Here is a 23834-nt window from a genome sequence, read left to right as displayed (position 1 = left end):
CTGTTTATGGAAGTCGTATTTAAATCTGTCTCAAGTGTATCCTGCTGTTTATGGAAGTTGTATTTAAATATGTCTCAAGTGTATCCTGCTGTTTATGGAAGTTGTATTTAAAGATGTCTCTGGTCTGTCCTGCAGTCTATGCAAGCTGCACTTAAACATGTCTCTGGTGTGTTCTGTAATCTAAAATAAAATCCTAATTCTGAACTGAATTAAATGTGTAATAAATGCCAATTTTTCTAAAATGATTATTGAAATTGAGATGAAATAATATTCATCAAGTATCTTGGTAAAAGTATATGTAAAGAACTTCTGGTGAAAATAATACAAATAATTATTTCACAAACAATAGGAAGTATTATTTAACTGAAACACTGTTTTTGGTGTTTGATATAACATGAAAGTAAAACTTGTAAAGTGGTATATCTTAATGCATTAATTGGTATAGTTTTCTGAACCATATGTTATATCATTATAATCATTCCTTAATATATTGTGGATGATATTAGTGGTGAAAACTAGAGATAGAAAACTTTGTTTCAGCTTGTCAGAGTTTTTGCTTAACAAGAAATGATTATTATTGTAATTACCTAAGAGTAAGGGAAAATGGTTTCCTCGTATCTCACTCAGTGTGTAATTGAAGTTTATCTACAAGGGAGCAGAATTAGAGACTGCTTTTCCTATTTCGATTTAGGAATACTTTGAAAAGAAAGTAGTTATAGAAATCATTTGACAGTCTGTGCTGGTAACTTCTCTCAAAAATATGTGAAACGTTATGACTGTAATGGGAGAAGTTGTACGATAAATAAGACTTATGGCTGATTTCAGTGCTTTGTAGGGTCATTAATTTTAAACTAGCTAATCTTAATGAGTTAAAATGCTGGGAATGTAAGAATGTCGGGCCATTAATTTTAAACTAGCTAATCTTAACGAGTTAAAAGGTCGGGAATGTAAAGAGGAGATATGAGTTTAGCTTGATGGAGTTATTTAAAGATGCAACTACTCTTAAGTATTATGGTATGTACATTGTGAGTTCCTCACTCTAGTAGATGTGTATGTATAAATTGTACACTGGTTGATGGTAGCACGACATTGTCACTTCCTTTTTTCCTTTTCCTGAGGTTGATAAACTAGCTGTGCATAAAATGATCATAGCAATGTGATGTTACCAATATCTAGGCCCTCATACAGAAACATTAATATTCAAATCTAGCCCTCCAGTAATCTGTTCATAATGACTGGGGGGTGGCTCACTGATAAAGTCTGGATTGATAGGGCTCTATTCTTCTCATGTTACGTGACTGCAGCTGAAAGGAGACACGATAGTAGGTTGCAGTGGAATAAATTTATTTATAAACCCAATGAAAATTCTGCCTATTTCAACAATTGTAGGTTACTGCTGTGGATGTGTACACATTAAAATACATTTATTGCTGGTCTCAGCACATGGTACAGATTTATCTCTTCTGGGTTGAACAGGTGATCTACTACCCTGGAGGAAAGAAATCCAGTTTAAAATGTTTTATCAATATTTTCTCACAGGCTCAGGATGAATGGAATAACTGCTGTTAAACTTGGCTGAAGATGGACTGTAATTGTTAGAATTGACTCGTCAGTTGTACAGCTTTGGCATTGTTCAAACATTTTGAATGTGGCTGTTATTGCAAGTTATGTGTTGAAGGATATGCATATCACATGGGGTGTCCCTTAGGATAATATAAATGTCTTCAAAAATTCCATTTCAGGAAGGGGATCCTATCATTTGAATTTGTAATCAAATTTTTCACGATTGAAAGACGTTACTTATTCTGATATCTATACACAGAAGTTGAGTCATTTTGTTATAGTATAAAAGAAATTTTTATGGAAAAGTGTTAATCTTTCAATACAGATAACAAGTGCTAGTTTCCTTAGGCAAGAATTTTTTTATCTATCAAAATTCTGTTTATTATATTATGTGGTGAACAGTTTGTAAACCAGATGCAAACATTTAAGTATAACCTAAGGTACTTGAGAAACATTATAAAAACATTTCTTTGGTGAAAGAGATAAGTTGAGAAACTTGAAACTGTTTGGAAAAGTGTTTATAGTAATATTAAAAGAAACTGATAAACGTGGAAGTGTTGTATTTTTTAATTTACATTATTCCAGGAACACACTGTTGGTGAGAGTAAATGTGTTATTGTTACATTGTACTCTCATTGCACATCATTTAAAAGTGATATCATTTCTACAAACATACCATATTCTAATGTATTTGAAATGGGCTGATATCATTGTCTAGTTGCTTAGTAACCAAAGTTTTGTCATTCACAGTCTTGAGATATTGAGTGTGTGTGTAATTCACAACCAAAGAATAATTTCTGAGCTTTTAAAAGTCAACAATATTTCTGAATGTGCCTATTCAAGTCTGTACAATTTGTAGATGAAGCATATGGTTCTTTCTTTTTAGTCCTGAATAACAACAAACAGTTTAATATTTTGTGTAAAAGATTTAGTTAGAACTGCATAATAAATATTCTGGTTTTACTGGCACTTCTCACCAGAAACATTTAATGAAATTTGTTTAAAGTTTATCCAAATGGACATGTTTTGTATATATGGACCTTTTTATTATTGCTAAAGGTTAGTAAGTTTTAAAGTCCACAAAAATAACCAATTTCAAGACCAGTAGTCCATGCTTTAAAATATTACAAACAAGCAAATATGATTGATTTCATCCTGAAATACTATAAACTGTTCACTAAAGGTTTTGTTATTTACAACCTAATGTTTTTAAAGGAAAGATATATTCCATCATGTACTCGTGTTAATAAAGATTGAATTTTGGGTTAGACTTTCTTTGTTGGAAACATTAACGATGAATTGAACTTATGTATGGAAGATATAATTGTAGAAAATGAATCACCTTTTATTTGTTGTTATACATCTCAAACAGAAAATTAATAATGCTTTAAAATCATAATATTTATTTGTCTTGTTAAGCACAAAGCTGCACAATGGGCTATCTGAGTTGTGTGCTCGGTGTAAATATTGAAACCTGATGTTTAGTGTTTTTCTATTCATTGTTATGCTAAGCCATTGGAGGGCATCATACTTTAAAATCTGAGATTTAGTGTGTAACGTATCTGATTCTTGAAACATGTGCTAAAGTGGTTGAGTCATAGAACTGTTAAATGGTTATTCATCTTGTGGCCAAGATTAACTCGTTAGAAAGTTTTGTACTCGTGAAACTTAGCACGTCATGATGTACCACAGAAACTGATTAGTCTTCATGAAAAAAGTGTTAATTGATTATACTTGCTGTAGTGTAACGCTGAGGATAAACTTACAGACGGGATACTTGACATATACTGGTGTGGGTGTGTAATAAAGAACACTACGTTAGAACAGATGTTGAGACAGAAATAGTACAACTGTCCATATGTGTTGAAGGAAAGAAACATCCAGTAACTATTTATGCATTACAGAAAGCTAGTAACTGAAATTGTGCAGTTTTCTGTTTGTTGTTTTAACTACCTTATGTAGCTTTAAAGAAATATAGTATTTGAATGGTTTAAGGACATCTGTTTCAGGATTCATTTGTGTATAACTAAACATTTATTTTTCTGTATATATAAATGGAATGTTTTTTGTTATTTCTTAGTTAAATTTTCATTGTTATGGGGTTATGAAACTGTAGGACATATTTAATAACTGAACCTTTAATACTAAGTAGCTGATGGAACTATCAAGGTTAACTTTGTGTAACTTCCATAGTTTCAGTATTCAAGTTTATATAATATTTTATTCCACTGGTGGAGAAAATTCTGTCTATAATTGACATAGGAACCATGATACTGTGTTTCAGAGCTGAGAATGTAACAATGCTATGTATAATGCTCCACAGCCAATGAGAAGTTTCAAGACAACTAATCATTGAGAGATTAATCATCAACAAATTAAACTTGTATTTCCATAGTTACAACTTCTAGGTAGTTGTTGTAAGTTCATTACTTAAAGACAAGACGTTGATTTTAATGATGTAATAAAACTTGTGTGATTTATTGGTTCACATGTGTGAAATGGTTATCACAAGCCTGATGTAATAAAACTTGTGTGATTTATTGATTCACTTGTGTGAAATGGTTATCACAAGCCTGATGTAATAAAACTTGTGTGATTTATTGATTCACCTGTGTGAAATGGTTATCACAAGCCTGATGTAATAAAACTTGAGTGATTTATTGGTTCACCTGTGTGAAATGGTTATCACAAGCCTGATGTAATAAAACTTGAGAGATTTATTGATTCACCTGTGTGAAATGGTTATCACAAGCCTGATGTAATAAAACTTGAGTGATTTATTGATTCACCTGTGTGAAATGGTTATCACAAGCCTGATGTAATAAAACTTGAGTGATTTATTGATTCACCTGTGTGAAATGGTTATCACAAGCCTGATGTAATAAAACTTGAGTGATTTATTGATTCACCTGTTTGAAATGGTTATCACAACCCAATGATCAGACATGTTGGTTATGTACATTTTAAACTGTCTGTGATGCATTATGAATGTACATCATAGTTAAATGCTGTACTGTGATGGTTTATTATGTTTATAAGAACGTTAATTAATTAATTGATTATACAAGTTCTTTGTTGCCTCCCATCATCTTTCATTTCAGCAGAATAACTTGCTGTTTTCTAAATATAGTAATAATTTCAACTATAATTACTTTAAATACAAAAAATTGAAGTTATATTAGTATAAATATATTTTTTGTATGAGGCCTTTTATCTAATATCTTAAACCAATTATAGTTTCATTTAAAATATAATAAAAATTCAGCCTGTACTTACTCTCATTTAAACATAGGACAATTCAAGGAAGTTTTGTATTCTAAATATAGTAATTCTAGCAGAATTAATAACTATTAAAGCTACATTTAATATAATGTAATAATTCAGACTAGGATTGCATTAAATATGATAACTTGAGCTTGGTCTACTTTCACCTGAATAAATAAACAAATAAAAAAAAACATTCAAATTAGGATTACATTAATCCAAAAATATTAATAATTTGAGCATGGTTTACTTTAAATAAAATAACAACATGGGTTGGTTTTCTGCTTATTTACATATAACATATTTACATATAACAATTTGCATGAGTTTCATGTTCATTCAAATAACAATTGAAACTATATTTACTGTAATGACATCTATATTTGTATTACTTCTAAATATAATAAGAAACTATCAGTTTTACATTCCTTCTGAATGTAACAACGAATTCCACCAGTTTTACATTCCTTCTGAATGTAACAACGACCTCCACCAGTTTTACATTTCTTCTGAATGTAACAATGACCTCCACCAGTTTTACATTTCTTCTGAATGTAACAACGACCTCCACCAGTTTTACATTCCTTCTCCACCAGTTTTACATTCCTTCTGACCATACATTCCTTCAACGACCTCCACCAGTTTTACATTGCTTCTGAATCTCACAACGACCTCCACCAGTTTTACATCCCTTTCATGTATGATAACAGTCTCTGCTAGCATGGCATTCCTTTCATGTATGATAACAATTAATAATAAAAACATTCTGTATATTTATTGCTTTAAAAGTTGGGATTTATTTTTGTGTCTTGACTGATGTAATGTATAGTGTATTCCTTGTTCAGTAAGGTAAACCATAATTGTATTCCTTGTTCAGGAAGGTGACATATAATTGTATTTCTTGTTTAACCACTCATAGATTCAGCACAAGAGCTTAACTTTGGGGGAAGTTCTTGATGGTGACAGAATGGCATTTTCTAATTATGATATAAAATTTAAAGGTAAGTTCATGGTCCAAGTAATTAATGTGTAGAATGTAAGAATAATTTTTATTATGAAATATTCCAGAATAGTTACAATATTTTAATACACATAGTTACTACATTGTAACACTGAACTACAGGCTAAATAGCTAACATACTTATTTCACATTGTAATGCTTAAGAATTTCATAAAATGCCTGGAAAGTTGATAAATTATTACTTTTGTTAATGTTTAAAGTTAGCAATTTAGGAACATAATGAAACAATCGTTTTGTTTTTACCCAGTGAACAAGATATTAGGTTTGTGATCTTTCTTCTTAAGTTAATATTTCAATTTTTGTTGAATTACCAAAGCAGTAATATTAAGCAAATAAGTTACTATGTTTCAAATAATGTGTACTTCCAAAACAGTACCATCTTACTCACTGAAAACTCTCTCTACGTTGATTTGATCTCCAAGTATTGTTAAAACTTTCAACAGCTCATCAGTCTTTTCATATCATTTCATATTTTTTTTGCCATGTTTTGATGATGTGACTATGCTCGACCAATCATACTGTACCATCTATAATGGTGTAGATCTTTACCATTATAGTTCAATATGTATTGACTTCAAGCTTTACTTTGTACTTCATTTCCATTGTTTTTTAAATGTTTGCTTTCTGAATTATCCTTTGTTCATATGAATTCAAAATTTAATATGGAAGGTGATTAACACTTAGTTTGACACTTGTCCCATTTCTCAGGGTCATTGATGTCTGCAAATGAAACACAAGCTATAGTTAACATGTACTATGTTCGGCCAACAATTTTATCCTTTAAAGTTACAATTTTACTGAGGTAGAATGAATCTAATGTGTAAAGTTTCTTTCTGTGGTGCTTTTTCATAATCTGAGAGGTGTGAGGTATTGTCCATTTTCCCCAGGAGATCTGTAGTTAGTTTTTTAGTGTGTATTACTTACTCTCCATAGGTATACTCATGTGCAATGAGTTTATACGAGTTGTTCATTTACTGGGTCTTACGACTCATGATTTCGTGGATGGAAGGTTTCTGCTTGCTTCTTTCTGTGCCTAGTTAGTCACTCACATCACTTCCTACTTCAAGAAGCTGCTCAGATGGGGTTTCTTATCACATTGGACAAGATCCTAGTCAGTCACTCCCATCACTTCCTACTTCAAGAAGCTGCTCAGATGGGGTTTCTTATCACATTGGACAAGAGCCCAGTCAGTCACTTGCATCACTTCCTACTTCAAGAAGCTGCTCAGATGGTGTTTCTTATCACATTGGACAAGAGCCTAGTCAGTCACTCCCATCACTTCCTACTTCAAGAAGCTGCTCAGATGGGGTTTCTTATCACATTGGACAAGATCCTAGTCAGTCACTCACATCACTTCCTACTTCAAGAAGCTGCTCAGATGGGTTTTTTTTATCACATCTTCAGTCTTCACAAGACTGAAACATGTAGAGTTGTTTAGCTTTTATTAATTAACTTTACACAAATAAATTATCATATGCATCAAAACATCTATCTTATTAAATCTTTCCACAATGCCTGTATAAAACAATATTATATCTGGTTAATGTGTTGAATACCAATAGTGGACTTGAATTTTGATCATGTGAAAGTATACAACCTCTTGAGCTTGTGATACCAAAAAAAAATTGTTTTATGGATTTGAAAAAAGTAAAGTTTTGACAGGTGGGTTAAATTAGAAAAGAAACAATTTATTTTATGTGTATTGGGATACAGGTTTGTGTTAATCAGTTCATTGTATTTTGTATTGGGATACAGGTTTGTGTTAATTAGTTCATTGAATTTTGTATTGGGATACTGGTTAGTTCTTTTACATCTGTACACTTGACAGATAGAATTATTCATGTTATTAAAGTAATTACATTAAGGCTTAACCCTTTCAGCACTGAATAACACATTTTAATGTTTGGCATAGTGCTGAATATATATGTTTGATACTTCAACTAATTACGGTATCAGTACTAAAAGCATGATATCTCAGCAATAACTCAACAAAAGTCCCTGAAATGTTCAGTGATTGTACCCAATACTATATATGTTAAATTTAATACATATGAATAACAGGAATAAAGGAAGGTCGCCTGCTGCACTGAGCCTTCAAGTTGACTGTGGTCGGCAACCGTGCTGAAAGGGTTAAGGCTACTGTTGTAATTATCTGGCTATGGATTTATGGAAAGAAAACCGTAGGTCAGAAATGATGTTGAACTATAAACCTTTGAACTCTGTTTTAAAAACAATGACATTAAACCAGACAAATATTGCCATTATGAAAAACCTGAGTATATTGGTAAAATAAACCATCAGCTTAGTAAATTTAAAAAAAAATAGACTTTTTATAACTACCTTTGAGAGAAAATATAAGATTTTATATTCATGAAGATGCAAAAAAAGTCAAAATATTAGAGGTGAAATGACTTTCAACAAATTGCCCTATGTAACAACAAACTTGGTATTTTTTTGTCCTACCAAAAGTACACAAAACTGGGTACCTGTCCAAATTTATTATTCCTAACCTGAAACTCCTCACCTTGAACTAAATTAGAGTTACTGACTCTTACCTTTGCTGATGAACATATTATGGCCAGTTTTGATAATGAATCTTTATTTTCCAATATATCTTGTGGTGAAACTTCAAATTTAACCATGGACCTTTTCTTTCCCACTGTCACTGAACAGTATCATGGTTTCACCTATAAACAATTCCTGGAAATTCTTGTCCTCTCCACAGAGGTAAAACATTTCCTCTTTAATGATGTCATTTATGACCAAGGTAGATGGAATTGCCATTGGGATCCCTGCTGTATCTGATGATAGCTAACAGTTTTCTGTGCTTTCATGAACACAAGTGGCTAGAAAACTCTCCATGTGAATTAAACCTGTCCTTTATGAATGCCATATTGATGACACTTGTTATTTTGACAATCAAGCCACATTTCCAAGTTTCTATCTTACTTTAACTCCCAACATTGCAATATCAGATTCTTATCTGAACTCCTGGAGAGTGATTCTTTACCATTTTTCAGGTGTCAGGATTACCAGTAGAAGGTAAACATTTTTCTGTCTCTCGTTATCGTAAAATAACTTTTACTTGCTTGTACACTAGTTTCAATAGTTTTATCCCCTGCTTCTTCAAATGTAATCTGGTTATATCATTATTAAACAGATGTTTTAATATTTGTTCTAATTGTTTCATTTCACACGAAGAGCTTTCCCTTCTACATAGGTAGATGTCAAATAATGGGTACGACTGATTTTCTGGAGATTACACTAATTTCCCAAACAACAAATTTTAACCATCAACCAATGTACACATTGTCCCTAAAGATTCCCTACTTCTAGCCATCAACCAATGTACACATTGTCCCTAAAGATTCCCTACTTCTAGCCATCAACCAATGTACACATTGTCCCTAATTCTTTTCTTTCTTTTAATGGGTTCTCATTCCCTACCAATTAAAAAAAACAATTCCCTTCTCAAATTAAAACAAAAACTTCCATTCTCAAATTCAGCTTATAATAGTGTACAGACTTACCCTTAGTACCTTAGCTTCTACAGTCTTGGGTTGTTATAAATATACACTTAGTGACTGTAAGGTCTCGTACATTGACAGAAGAAAATGCCACTTAAAAATTAGAGTCAGTGATAATTTAGAATATCCAACAGAACCAACATTCCACTACCAAAATCCTGCCACTCGTCCATTTATTCATGTTCTGAAACCACAGGTAACAATATTTCATTTAATGATTTCTCGGTCATGACCACAGGATCTCCAGACCATGACCTCTACTTTAAAGAAAGCACTCATTGTTAAAGACTGCCTTACAATAATTATCTATATGTACATTTCTGAATGAGGTACAGCATATGGGAGTAACCAGAAAATGAGAGAATCCTTGATACATGCAACAAAACAATAATGATACTGTTGTAAAGTGATTCTGTTTTTAACGTTAGATGATACATTCCCAATATTAATATTCAGTTGAGGAACAAATTGAACTTAAACTTATAGTAAAGTGAGTTTCAATTCAAATAATAATGTGATTTCAATAAAAGTAAAGATTGAAATAGATATTTTTTATCTATAGAGTGATAAGTTGGTATATACTTTGTATGTGTGTGTGTATGTATAGCATGCCAAGTTATTGTTGTCATTTACAAAATGAGTCCTTTTATATCAAATTTACAAAACTTGTGGTTATCTTAACTGACCAAAATTAGTATGGGAATAATTAAAGATAATCTTAACATAAAATAATAGAATATAAACATTTGTTTTTACTTTTACATATTTCTTTACCAGTCATTTGTGTATATTATAAATACTATCAGACGTATCCATCCTAATGACAGCAATATAAGGGAGTACAAAAGAGGATACTGCAGAATAATACCCAAACAAAAAATTTATTTTTGAATTGTCACTTTTATCTCTAACATATCATCCCCAAATGTAATTATAATAATAGTGATGGTTCCAAATAAAAGATTTGGTCATTTTTTTTCCTACCTGTTTACTCCAGATTTCATTCCATTTGCTGATATTGTGATACAAAACGTGCCTAATGAACTACTAACTATTTAAGTAACCATCAAAAAATTTTGTTACAGTTCCTATTGTGGATGCAAAGTTGTGCACAGTCCGCATGGACCACAAGGATTTGGAGAAAATCAGAAGTGCAGTGGAAGAACTCTATTACTTTGAATTTGTTCTTGGTAAGTATGATTAACCAGTAAGTTTGGTGATTTTCAGTCCAGCTGTAATGTTCTACTGTATTTTGCTTGAGTACCAGAGAACAAAAGAGTCATCTTTCCAAGGTTTACGTAAGAGTGTATTTTATACCAGAATCAGGCTAAAATTTATATCTTAGTGTTTATTGCATAACACATTTAACACATTATATTTCTGTTGATAGTGATTTTATTTTTATTACTGCAGTTCACATTATAATTAGTTTTAACCCTGTGTGTATTAAGGTGGGGTCAAAGTGCACATGTCATAATCTTTTACAGAGTGCAGTTCAACAGAGTTTTATGTCAGAAGTATCAGTTATTCATTTTATTCCATATTGTCAGTTTACCAAAGGAGTACATGAGTGTAAAGTGCATGATAGCCAAAAGTAACTTTATCTTAACATCATCTTGCAGTCCACCTTGTTGGTTTCAGATTCAGACTGATGTTACCAGTTCAGAAATACATTGCATACTTTAAGGACAGTGCTGTTGTAATACGTATTTTTTTTATGTACAACAGAACTGTACACTTTAATAACAAACTTGTTACATTTCTTGTAAATATATAAATTCAGAATTATAGTCAGTACTCCATCCATTGGATGACTTCTTATACATTTGGTTAAAGAAAAATGGGATTCATAATTTTGTGTGATAGGTATGACATAGGCTGTGCTGACTTGTGGAGAGATAAGATGTACTTCTCAGTTCTTGGAAGGAGTGTTCATTTCTCGTGGTGTAGAGTGTTTAGTTTTTGTGCTATAATTTGAGTCCTGTTAAACCATTATACAATAATTCTTGAGTCATGGACAGCCACTGCAATAATATATTGAGTTGTAATCAACTATTGTTTTATATCTTGAGTCATGTTCAACCATTGTTTTGTGGTTTAAGTTGTGATCAACTGTTGTTTTGTGGTTTGTTAAGTTGTGATCAACTGTTGTTTTGTGATTTGTTAAGTTGTGATCAACTGTTGTTTTGTGATTTGTTAAGTTGTGATCAACTGTTTCGTGATTTGTTAAGTTGTGATCAACTGTTGTTGTGATTTGTTAAGTTGTGATCAACTGTTGTTTTGTGATTTGTTTAGTTGTGATCAACTGTTGTTTCGTGATTTGTTAAGTTGTGATCAACTGTTGTTTTGTGATTTGTTTAGTTGTGATCAACTGTTGTTTCGTGATTTGTTTAGTTGTGATCAACTGTTGTTTCGTGATTTGTTTAGTTGTGATCAACTGTTTCGTGATTTGTTTAGTTGTGATCAACTGTTGTTTCGTGATTTGTTTAGTTGTGATCAACTGTTGTTTCGTGATTTGTTTAGTTGTGATCAACTGTTGTTTCGTGATTTGTTAAGTTGTGATCAACTGTTGTTTCGTGATTTGTTAAGTTGTGATCAACTGTTGTTTCGTGATTTGTTAAGTTGTGATCAACTGTTGTTTCGTGATTTGTTTAGTTGTGATCAACTGTTGTTTCGTGATTTGTTTAGTTGTGATCAACTGTTGTTTCGTGATTTGTTTAGTTGTGATCGACTGTTGTTTCGTGATTTGTTAAGTTGTGATCGACTGTTGTTTCGTGATTTGTTAAGTTGTGATCGACTGTTGTTTCGCGATTGATTTGTTAAGTTGTGATCGACTGTTGTTTCGCGTGATTTGTTAAGTTGTGATCGACTGTTGTTTCATGATTTGTTAAGTTGTGATCGACTGTTGTTTCGTGATTTGTTAAGTTGTGATCGACTGTTGTTTCGTGATTTGTTAAGTTGTGATCGACTGTTGTTTCATGATTTGTTAAGTTGTGATCGACTGTTGTTTAAGTGATTTGTTAAGTTGTGATCGACTGTTGTTCGCGTGATTTGTTAAGTTGTGATCGACTGTTGTTTCGTGATTTGTTAAGTTGTGATCGACTGTTGTTTAATTGATTTGTTAAGTTGTGATCGACTGTTGTTTCGTGATTTGTTAAGTTGTGATCGACTGTTGTTTCGTGATTTGTTAAGTTGTGATCGACTGTTGTTTCGTGATTTGTTAAGTTGTGATCGACTGTTGTTTCGTGATTTGTTAAGTTGTGATCGACTGTTGTTTAAATGATTTGTTAAGTTGTGATCGACTGTTGTTTAAGTGATTTGTTAAGTTGTGATCGACTGTTGTTTCGCGGATTTGTTAAGTTGTGATCGACTGTTGTTTAGTGATTTGTTAAGTTGTGATCGACTGTTGTTTTATTTGATTTGTTAAGTTGTGATCGACTGTTGTTTTAGTGATTTGTTAAGTTGTGATCGACTGTTGTTTTTGTGATTTGTTAAGTTGTGATCGACTGTTGTTTCGCGTGATTTGTTAAGTTGTGATCGACTGTTGTTTCGTGATTTGTTAAGATGTGATCGACTGTTGTTTCGTGATTTGTTAAGTTGTGATCGACTGTTGTTTCGTGATTTGTTAAGTTGTGATCGACTGTTGTTTCGTGATTTGTTAAGTTGTGATCGACTGTTGTTTCGTGATTTGTTAAGATGTGATCGACTGTTGTTTCGTGATTTGTTAAGATGTGATCAACCGTTGTTTTGTGATTTGTTAAGTTGTGATCAACTTTTTGTTTAAAAAAGAATGCAGTGACAGCTTTATAACCTTCTGAATGCTTTTTTTGCTGCATCTGCTACTAATGGGTTAAAAAATGGGACCAGATATTTTAATCTTCTTGCAAGAATCAATTGAGATACATGAAGTCTTATTCATTATTTAATTTACATAAAATCTTTGGAGAAACTGGATATAGCAAAGTCTGACAAAGGGTTTTGATGAACAAATTTTAAGAAGTATATTTAAATGAATGAACTATTTTTTACATTCCATTTGTTGTATTTTTTTTTTGTTTCTTTTTTTAAAGCACACCTTTATAAAAAAAAAATAGGATTTTTGCAACTATCCATCATTTTTGGAACATAATTTGTGGCTACAAGATAGAATTGTTTCTGTACACCTTTTACTTGGAACAGCCAGTATTTGTTGAAATTTTGTTAATAGTGATAACACTCAACTGATAATTCAGTGCATTCTAGTCATTATAGATCTTGGAGATTTTTTTATTCTATGTTCATATACTGTATGTGTTTCTTAAGCTTTGATATCAGTTGGCTTATATTGATTTATAGCTGTTCATTAAAATCTGTTTGAATTTCATGCTACACATGGGTATCTAATTTAAATTTCAAATATCAGAAGAGCTCAGATGTTTTTTCATAAGTTTTAAGAACTTAGAGTATAGGGAAGTTTTATTTAAGAATCAACCCACCAATCACATCTTCTGAATTTGTAGTTTGAGTGTTACAGTAAATTTGTACATCTGTTTCATTGTGAATAATTTTTGTTAACTTCAGAGTAATAACTTGTTTTGATGTTTCTTTAAACTGCAAGTACAGTGGCACCTTGGTTCTCAAACTTAAACTGTTCCAGAAGGCTGTTTGAAAACTGAATCAGTTTTTCCCATAAGAAATACTGTAAATTAAATTAATCAGTTACAGACCTCCAAAAATTACACATTATGAAGCATTTTAAGTAAAAATATTGCTTATTTATACCTGTATAATAATACTTGCATGCATAAAGTCAACCACAAAAACTATAAACACAATAAATGAAAATTTAACTGTACTTTACCTGTGCTGAGGAGAGCTGATGGCATAAGTGAAAGGTGGTTAGGAATGTGCAGAGTAGGAGGGTTATTATTGTTTGGAAGGGGAGTCACCTTCCATAAAAATGTCAGATGACTCTCCTTCTGGGGTTCTTTCTGTCTCTTTGCACTGCTACAACCTGCTTGAGACTCACTGGACCTATTTCTGCCTGCATTTTAAAATGTTTCTGAAGTAAGACATGGCATTGTCATTTAAAAGGTTTATGCTGCAGTTTGCTACAGCTTTGTCAGGGTGAAATATTTTCACAAAACTTTGTAACTCTCCCCATTTTCCACACATTTCCTTGATTAGTGGACTAGGAACATCCACCCTTCCCTCCTCCTCATCTGAAGACACTTCCTCAGTTGCCTTCTGTTGCTGCTTCTTCTGAAGGTCTTGGAGTTCTTCCGTGGTGAGCTCAGCGTTGTGGTCTTCCACCAACTCCTCCACATCATCACCACTCACATTCAAACCCATACACTTGCCTAGTGAGACAATATCCTCGATAACAGGCTCAGCCTCAAAGCCTTCAAAATCTCTATTACTGAGTCTGGCCACAATTTCTTCCAGGCTGAGTTCATGGTTCTCAAAGACACTTCCCTCCAGGCTTTGTCTATGATCCTCATGCAATGGAGGATATTAAAATGATTTTTCCATAACTCTCTGAGGGTTAACTCTGTGTCAAAGGTCACTTCAAAGCACCTTTGAAACAGTGCTTTGTTGTAGTTTCTTAAAGTTTGATATGACCTGCTGGTCCATGGGCTGAATGAGAGGAGTCGTGTTAGGGGACAAGAGCTTCACCGTAATGAAGCTGTACTCCTCCACCAAACCGTCCTCCAAGCCTGGTGGGTGAGCAGGTGCATTGTCCATCACAAGAAGGGCCTTGAGTGGCAACTGTTTTTCATTAAGGTAATTATTTACATTTGGGGCAAACACTTTATGGACCCACTCCATAAATAATTGCCTGGTTACCCGTGCTTTACTATTAGCCCTCCATATGACATTTAGTTTACTTTTCAAGACATTATTTTTCTTAAAAACCCTCGGGTTCTCAGAATGGTACATAAGCAAAGGCTTAAGTTTTAAGTCCCCACTTGCATTACTACATAACAATAGAGTTAGCCTGTCCTTCACTGGCTTGTGTCCTAGCAGTGACTTCTCCTCCTTGGTGATGTAGGTCTTCTTTGGCATTTTCTTCCAAAAGAGGCCTGTCTCATCACAGTTGAACACTTGTGGGGGAATAAAACCTTCAGCTTTTACATAGTCCTTAAATTCCCTAACAAATTTATCAGCAGCGTCTTTGTTAGAACTGGCACCCTCCCCATGTCTCACCACACTATGTATGCCACTTCTCTTCCTAAATTTTTCAAACCACCCCCTACTAGCCTTAAAGGCATCACTTGTATCAGCACTCATTCCAGGGGTGTTTTTCAGGAGGTCAGCATGCAACTGTTTTGTTTTCATACAAATGATGGTCTTGGAAATGCTATCACCAGCTAACTGTTTTATGTTTACCCAAATCAACAACAGTTTTTCTACCTCTTCCACTGTTTGTGATCTTTGTTTCGTAAGCACTGTCACTACTTTTGCAACATCAGCTCCTTCGATGAACTCTTTATTTTTCAGTATAGTGCAGACTGTAGACTTCACCATACCAAACTGTGTAACAAAGTCAGACACGTGAACTCCATTCTCATGCTTTGCTGTGAGATCTTTTTTCACCTCTATTGTGGTTCTAACAACTTTTCTTTTTGGTTTGCTGCTTTCATTATCCTTATTTGACCCCATGGTTGCTTATTTAATCAGAATATTTAGAAAAAGAAAAAAACCAAAATGAGATCGTTCACAGCAGATTTTAGCGGGAGTGTGGACTGAGCGACAGGTGAGGGTAAAATGTTTTGGGCAAGCTTGGCTTGGGCTGAAAATAGTTGAAGGGTCGTTAGGGTTATTTCGGGGGTTCGGGCCATGACAGCTTGGTTCGGGAACAGAGTTTATGTTTGATAACTGAGACATTTTTTTCTAAAACAATATACTCGAAAACCGAATTGTTTGAGAACCGAGGTACCACTGTAATTATTTTTTGTTTTGTGTTTTGACAACCTCAATAACATATGGGGGGGGACTTATGCTTCACGTACAAAATATTTCTTTGGTTTTTATGTTTTCTGTTTGAATGTATGAAGTTTAAAAATGTGAAACCAATAAGAATCAATTCTGTTGCCCTACCTAAACTACTTGAATATGAGGTTTAAGTACAAAGAGTTCTGTGAAGATTATATGGAATGTCTCAGTGACTACAAGGTTAAGCCTAATCTACAACACATGATACACACCAAATATCTCTAGTTCAAAAGATACTCTGAGCCAAATGGTGTGATATAAATGACAAAGTGAATGTCTTATCTTGTAAGAGAAACTTGGTCTAATGATACTATCACTATCAAAATCTGAGTACTGAATGAGATATTAAAACTCTTAACTTAACAGATCAGTTCCCAGTACCCAGTGCATGTGGTGATTCATTCCATTGTTCCTTATTTCATGTTTGCATAACTTAGTTTTAAAAGCTTTACGCATTACTCTTTTAATTATATAAATGTTTAGGTTTAGTAGATTGTATAATGTTTTCTTGTATATAAGGATTATACTCAAGTTTATATGAATAAAATGTTTAACACATATATAAAAAAAACCAACAAAATAATTCATTGTTACCAGTATACATTTTGTACTATGTATATTTTGCTTCCAAATATTTCTCTGTTAATTTTTAAAATCCAAATATCTTTTATTATATAGGATTATTTAAATAAGAGAAGTGGACACTGTTGACTGCAATAATTATACCTGGTTACACCCTAAATAAGTGATCAGTAACTGAATTATATTTGATAACTCTGATATGGAAAATGTTAATCTCTCTCAACATGTTTTGGGCAAAGTTTAAGTGTAGAGGTGTTCATAATCCATTTAGAATATAACAGCATTAAGATCACCACAAATTGTACACTTGACATCAGAATGAAACTGCTGTTTAGTATGTCTCAAAACCTTCTAAGAATAAATTTAAATTTGTATTAGGACTCTATAACAAGTAGCATCCACTATAATATCTGGTGACTTTGTAATGTGAGTAGGAGCTTGTATCTAATTTTGTCACTCCAGTCATGGATTGTGGATAGTATAATAAAAATGTTTATAAAAACAGCAGTTGTTGTCTTCACATAGGTTTGTTATTCACCAGTTGTTTGTGATTAAAGTTCTATAGAAGTGATTATTCCTTATTTTAAACAAGTTTTCTGTATGTATATTTCTGAGTTAAATACAATAATTTGGGTGTGGGTTTCAAATCTTCAATGTTCTCAGCAGTCAGTTAGTTGTGTGTGGATATTAAGTTGACAGTTAAAAACCAAATCCTTGAAGATATGTATTTTTATGTTCAAATAATTAACATATATAATTGGACAAAATGATTATAATAAACTGATATAATTGTTGAGTAATGCAATCCGTCTGTTGAACATGTTGGCTTCATTGTGAATAAATTTATAAATAACATAATGATAATTTATAGGTATGACAAATTATGAAATAAGCCATATTGGTGAATTTTAAAATTGCAACTAGCATTTAGCTAACTTTATTACATCATAATATAAAATACAAAAGCTACTTTATTAACCTCACAAATGATATATTGTAAATTAGTAAAATTGGGCTCATTAGAGTTAGGTGAAGCAAAAAAATAACATCAGTACAACATAACCTTCATTAAATCTGAATGTAATGAGTAACAGTTTATAATCTCACTCATCCAATACCTTTATAATGGAGCTCACTTAATAAGAGTAAATATCTTTCAGTCATTAATTAATTAGTTTTATAGCTCATTCATCTTTATTATTTCTTCATTTCTCCAGAATTATCTTCTTATCTTTAAAATTATAATTCTTATCTTAAAATCAAGTTTTCCTTATTCAAAAGCTTCTTTTATAAATTCATATTGGCTGGTGTTCAAACTGGCTTAAGAAAGTAGCAGGAACTGTTTTATTAATCAAGTTAAAAAATATTTAATCAGATTTTTCTATTTACACTTCAGTTTCTGTTTTGTAACTACTGTATCAAAATAGTTTAAAATATTTTGTTTGAAAACTTAGTTTAAAAAATTACTTATAGATGATCTTCCACTTCGTGGATTTATTGGACACTTGGAAGAAGGGGGTTTTTTACCACATACCCACAAGTTACACCTGTGGACTCATCTTACTTTCAATATAGAATACAATGAGAACAAGGTACGTCAATTTGAATACAATGAGAACAAGGTACGTCAATTTGAATACAATGAGAACAAGGTACGTCAATTTGAATACAATAGAACGAGGTACGTCAATTTGAATACAATGAGAATGAGGTACATCAATTTGAATACAATAGAACGAGGTACGTCAATTTGAATACAATAGAACGAGGTACGTCAATTTGAATACAATGAGAACGAGGTACATCAATTTGAATACAATGAGAACGAGGTACATCAATTTGAATACAATGAGAACAAGGTACGTCAATTTGAATACAATAGAACGAGGTACGTCAATTTGAATACAATAGAACAAGGTACGTCAATTTGAATACAATGAGAACGAGGTACGTCAATTTGAATACAATAGAACAAGGTACGTCAATTTGAATACAATGAGAACGAGGTACGTCAATTTGAATACAATAGAACGAGGTACGTCAATTTGAATACAATGAGAACGAGGTACGTCAATTTGAATACAATGAGAACGAGGTACATCAATTTGAATACAATAGAACGAGGTACGTCAATTTGAATACAATGAGAACAAGGTACGTCAATTTGAATACAATGAGAACAAGGTACGTCAATTTGAATACAATAGAACAAGGTACGTCAATTTGAATACAATAGAACGAGGTACGTCAATTTGAATACAATAGAACGAGGTACGTCAATTTGAATACAATAGAACGAGGTACGTCAATTTGAATACAATAGAACGAGGTACGTCAATTTGAATACAATGAGAACGAGGTACGTCAATTTGAATACAATGAGAACGAGGTACATCAATTTGAATACAATAGAACGAGGTACATCAATTTGAATACAATAGAACGAGGTACGTCAATTTGAATACAATAGAACGAGGTACGTCAATTTGAATACAATGAGAACGAGGTACGTCAATTTGAATACAATAGAGCGAGGTCAATTTGAATGCGTCAATTTGAATACAATAGAACAAGGTGCGTCAATTTGAATACAATGAGAACGAGGTGCGTCAATTTGAATACAATAGAACAAGGTACGTCAATTTGAATACAATAGAACAAGGTACGTCAATTTGAATACAATGAGAACGAGGTACGTCAATTTGAATACAATGAGAACGAGGTACGTCAATTTGAATACAATGAGAACGAGGTACGTCAATTTGAATACAATGAGAACGAGGTACGTCAATTTGAATACAATGAGAACGAGGTACATCAATTTGAATACAATGAGAACGAGGTACGTCAATTTGAATACAATGAGAACAAGGTACGTCAATTTGAATACAATAGAACGAGGTACGTCAATTTGAATACAATGAGAACAAGGTACGTCAATTTGAATACAATAGAACGAGGTACGTCAATTTGAATACAATGAGAACGAGGTACGTCAATTTGAATACAATGAGAACGAGGTACATCAATTTGAATACAATAGAACGAGGTACGTCAATTTGAATACAATAGAACGAGGTACGTCAATTTGAATACAATAGAACGAGGTACGTCAATTTGAATACAATGAGAACAAGGTACGTCAATTTGAATACAATGAGAACAAGGTACGTCAATTTGAATACAATGAGAACGAGGTACGTCAATTTGAATACAATAGAACGAGGTACGTCAATTTGAATACAATAGAACAAGGTACGTCAATTTGAATACAATAGAACGAGGTACGTCAATTTGAATACAATAGAACGAGGTACGTTAATTTGAATACAATGAGAACGAGGTACATCAATTTGAATACAATGAGAACGAGGTACGTTAATTGTTATTTGATGTAAATCGTACTCCATTGTCTTCATTTTAATTTTTTTTAAATTTACAAACCTATAAAAGTCATCTGATTTTACTACAAGTTTCATTGCAAGCAATAAAAGTGTCTGTTTCTGGTGTACTTCTATAATCTTTATAAGAATTAGATTTCCTTATGTGTACAGATGTACGTAAATATCGTTTCATCGGTCGTATTTTGGGTTAATAAAACCTTGTACAATTAAGGTGAAATTCTTCTTTTGTGGCAATGTGGGTTAAGGCGTTCGACTCATAATCTGAGGGTCCCAGGTTCAAATCCCCGTTGCACTAAACATGCTCACACTTCCAGCCATGGTGACGTTATAATGTGACGGTCAATCTTACTATTCGTTGGTAAAAAAGTAGCCCAAGAGTTGGCAGTGGGTGGTGATGACTAGCTGCCTTCCCTCTAGTCTTACACTGCTAAATTAGGGACGGCTAGCACAGATAGCCCTCAAGTAGCTTTGCACAAAATTCAAAAACAAACAAACAAACAATCTTTTTTTGTGTGGTTAATCTGGATGACAGAAAGATGATGAATTCACTCATGTGTGAGGATATTTTTTGATCCAAAACTAAGACACACGTTAATTAATTTAAAAGACGAATTCACATTTTAAGGTAATTAAAACTGATTATCATAAAAATTGGTGATTAGGATTACACTCTGGAATGTCAGGTAGGAGACCAAGGTTCTCGGTTACATTTAAACTTTATGTAATGCTAGTTCCAACATTACAATCATTGCAATTGTAGTAAACTCTGTTTCCTGTTGCTATCAACATGTTTCTTGTACCGTAGTGATGGCTGCCTAGTAATGGTCATTATTTAGCAACTGTTAAACATGTTACCTTAAAAATAACTATAAACAAGTTCTAATCTCATACAGACCCTATTAACATTAACAAGTGTATACCCATGAGATATAAAAAAAATCTGATTACATAGCAGAAGTTGTGTCTTGACCAACATTATTCTCTCCTGATTACATAGCAGAAGTTGTGTCTTGACCAACATTATTCTCTCCTCCTTGATTTTATGGAAGGAACTTGTTTCTATGATATATAAGAGAATCATCGGAGAATGAATTCTTGAGAGTCCAATTTTAATGTTTTAATATTATTTTCAGATTATTGGAGCTAATGTGTCAACAAAGGATCATTCTCCTCTCTCGCTAGACAACTTGGAGGCACCAGTAGATGTAACACACACGTATTCTGTGAACTGGATTCCATCAAAGTAAGCAGTGTTTAATTAATCTGGACTCCAGTTTACCTACCACACATTTATTCTGTGAACTGGATCCCATTACAGTAAGCAGTGTTTAATTAATCTGGACTCCAGTTTACCAAAGACACGGTGACCTGTATTGTATCAGGGTAGGCTGTTTTGTTTAATTATGGATTTAAGTTTACCTAACACAATATACTGAATTGTATCAAAATAGACTGTTTTCCTTTAAATTATTTTTTGTTGATACACAAAACCACTAGACAAGTAAAAAATTGCAAAATATATATAATATTAAGGTTAATATTTTATGTATATACTGAATGTTGCACTAGATATAAAATGAAAAGTCTTGGATCAGTTCTAGAAATTATCACCAGATACTCTAAAACACTAATGAACACCTATGTAAAACTGAAATTAATTCACACATTGTAATAAAAAAAAACAATATTTTATTTAATAAAATTAATATATATTTTTTGTAATAATGTATTTTACCACATCTCTTTGTAAAAGAATTTAGTATTGACCTAAACGTAAAAAGAATGTATTCATACAGAATAAAAAACAGTACTTAGTACTTATACATACGTGTGTTTCCTTCTATGTAAAATACACAGACGTGTTAATGTTGTATAGTAATAATTTACTCTGTTTTGCTTGTGATGAAAGTTGTCTTCAAATTGTTTAAAAGACTGTTTGTGTGTATTTTTTAGATTGACTTATGCAGAAAAAATCAAGGAAGCTTCATTATCAACGACTTCTTCCCTAAACGTTAGAGGTACGTCATTACAGATGCAGAACAGCTTCTATCAGTTATGTAGAGGAATATACAAGTTTTATATATGACTGGTATAAAAGCATATAAAAAATGGAGGGAAACCAAAACTTGTAGGTTTCAATCCTCTAATGTGCACTTACAATTTTGCCACCCTAAACATATATAAGAAAAATAAAGGCCTTTTAAACTCGGGATACCAAAAATTATTGTTAACAGTATCTGCTTTACCTAAAGAGTGGTTGGTTCCATTACTGATACCTGTCCCAGCAGTTACTGTTCACTTTGTATCTTATCACATCAATTGTATAACTGCAGTAGTCCTATTAAAACCACATTAACTGTACATACTTTATCATCACTGAGAGCTTCTTCACTTAACAAATTAATTTCACTCGGTGTTAAATAAACTTTTAGTTTTTATGTGGTGTGAAAAGTACCAATCGGTATTAAATAAACCTTTAGTTTTTATGTGGTGTGAAAAGTACCAATCGGTACTAAATAAACCTTTAGTTTTTATGTGGTGTGAAAAGTACCAATCGGTACTAAATAAACCTTTAGTTTTTATGTAGTGTGAAAAGTGCCAATCGGTACTAAATAAACCTTTAGTTTTTATGTAGTGTGAAAAGTACCAATCGGTACTAAATAAACCTTTAGTTTTTATGTGGTGTGAAAAGTGCCAAACTTTAGTTGCTGTTCACTCCTATGGTACCAATTTAATTCAACTAAACTTGGAACGGCCAATGAAAAAATAAAGTACAATAGAAGAAAAAGTAGAATTAGACTCAAGAAATTGAGCGTGACTGCCTGACTAACTAACAGACATTTAACTTTTATGATTATGATGGTACATTTCTGCTTTTTCCGGCAATTTAAAACTGATCGTTGTTCATTTACTTTCATTATTTTAGTGTTCTAATTACCCAAAAGTGTAGTGACTAACTAGATAATATTTTGTGACACCTTTGCAACTACTACAACTAACTGGATATTTTTGTTAAATTTATATAAGTGTAATAATTACTATATTATTCATGATATGAAAACTATTTATAGAAGTTAGGAACTGTGCACAGAATTTGGTGCAAGAAATATAAGTGTAGACATAGTTTAATACAACCTTGTAAACTCTGGTATGTAAATATTATAAGTGGAGACATAGTTTAATACAACCTTGTAAACTCTGGTATGTAAATATTATAAGTGTAGACATAGTTTAATACAACCTTGTAAACTCTGGTATGTAAATATTATAAGTGTAGACATAGTTTAATACAACCTTGTAAACTCTGGTATGTAAATATTGATAAAGTTTATGTGAAGGCTGATTAATTCCACATTTCAATTCACATCTAACTAAGGCATGGGATTTATCATAGAAATACATTTCATTTTATGTCACTGAGGATTTCTAGGGTACAGTGTTAGACTGTTGTACATGTATTATAAGAATGGCAGTCAAATTATATCATTAACTTAGAGC

The 23834-nt window shown here is 32.4% G+C and overlaps 1 protein-coding gene across 1 annotated transcript in view; it reads left to right on the top strand.

The window, feature by feature from the left end:
- The window catches only part of LOC143245806 (transmembrane 9 superfamily member 1-like), an 84123-nt gene that overhangs the window by 7309 nt on the left and 52980 nt on the right, over positions 1 to 23834 (top strand). Inside the window, exons 3-7 of the mRNA XM_076492059.1 lie at positions 5747 to 5828; positions 10461 to 10565; positions 18406 to 18524; positions 21470 to 21579; positions 22290 to 22347. Of these exons, the coding sequence (XP_076348174.1) occupies positions 5747 to 5828; positions 10461 to 10565; positions 18406 to 18524; positions 21470 to 21579; positions 22290 to 22347 (474 nt within the window). The remainder of the gene's footprint in view (positions 1 to 5746; positions 5829 to 10460; positions 10566 to 18405; positions 18525 to 21469; positions 21580 to 22289; positions 22348 to 23834) is intronic.

The sequence above is a fragment of the Tachypleus tridentatus genome, chromosome 3 (genome assembly GCF_004210375.1).
Source record: "Tachypleus tridentatus isolate NWPU-2018 chromosome 3, ASM421037v1, whole genome shotgun sequence".
NCBI lineage: Eukaryota > Metazoa > Arthropoda > Merostomata > Xiphosura > Limulidae > Tachypleus > Tachypleus tridentatus.
This window is presented reverse-complemented; position numbering and strand designations above follow the sequence as displayed.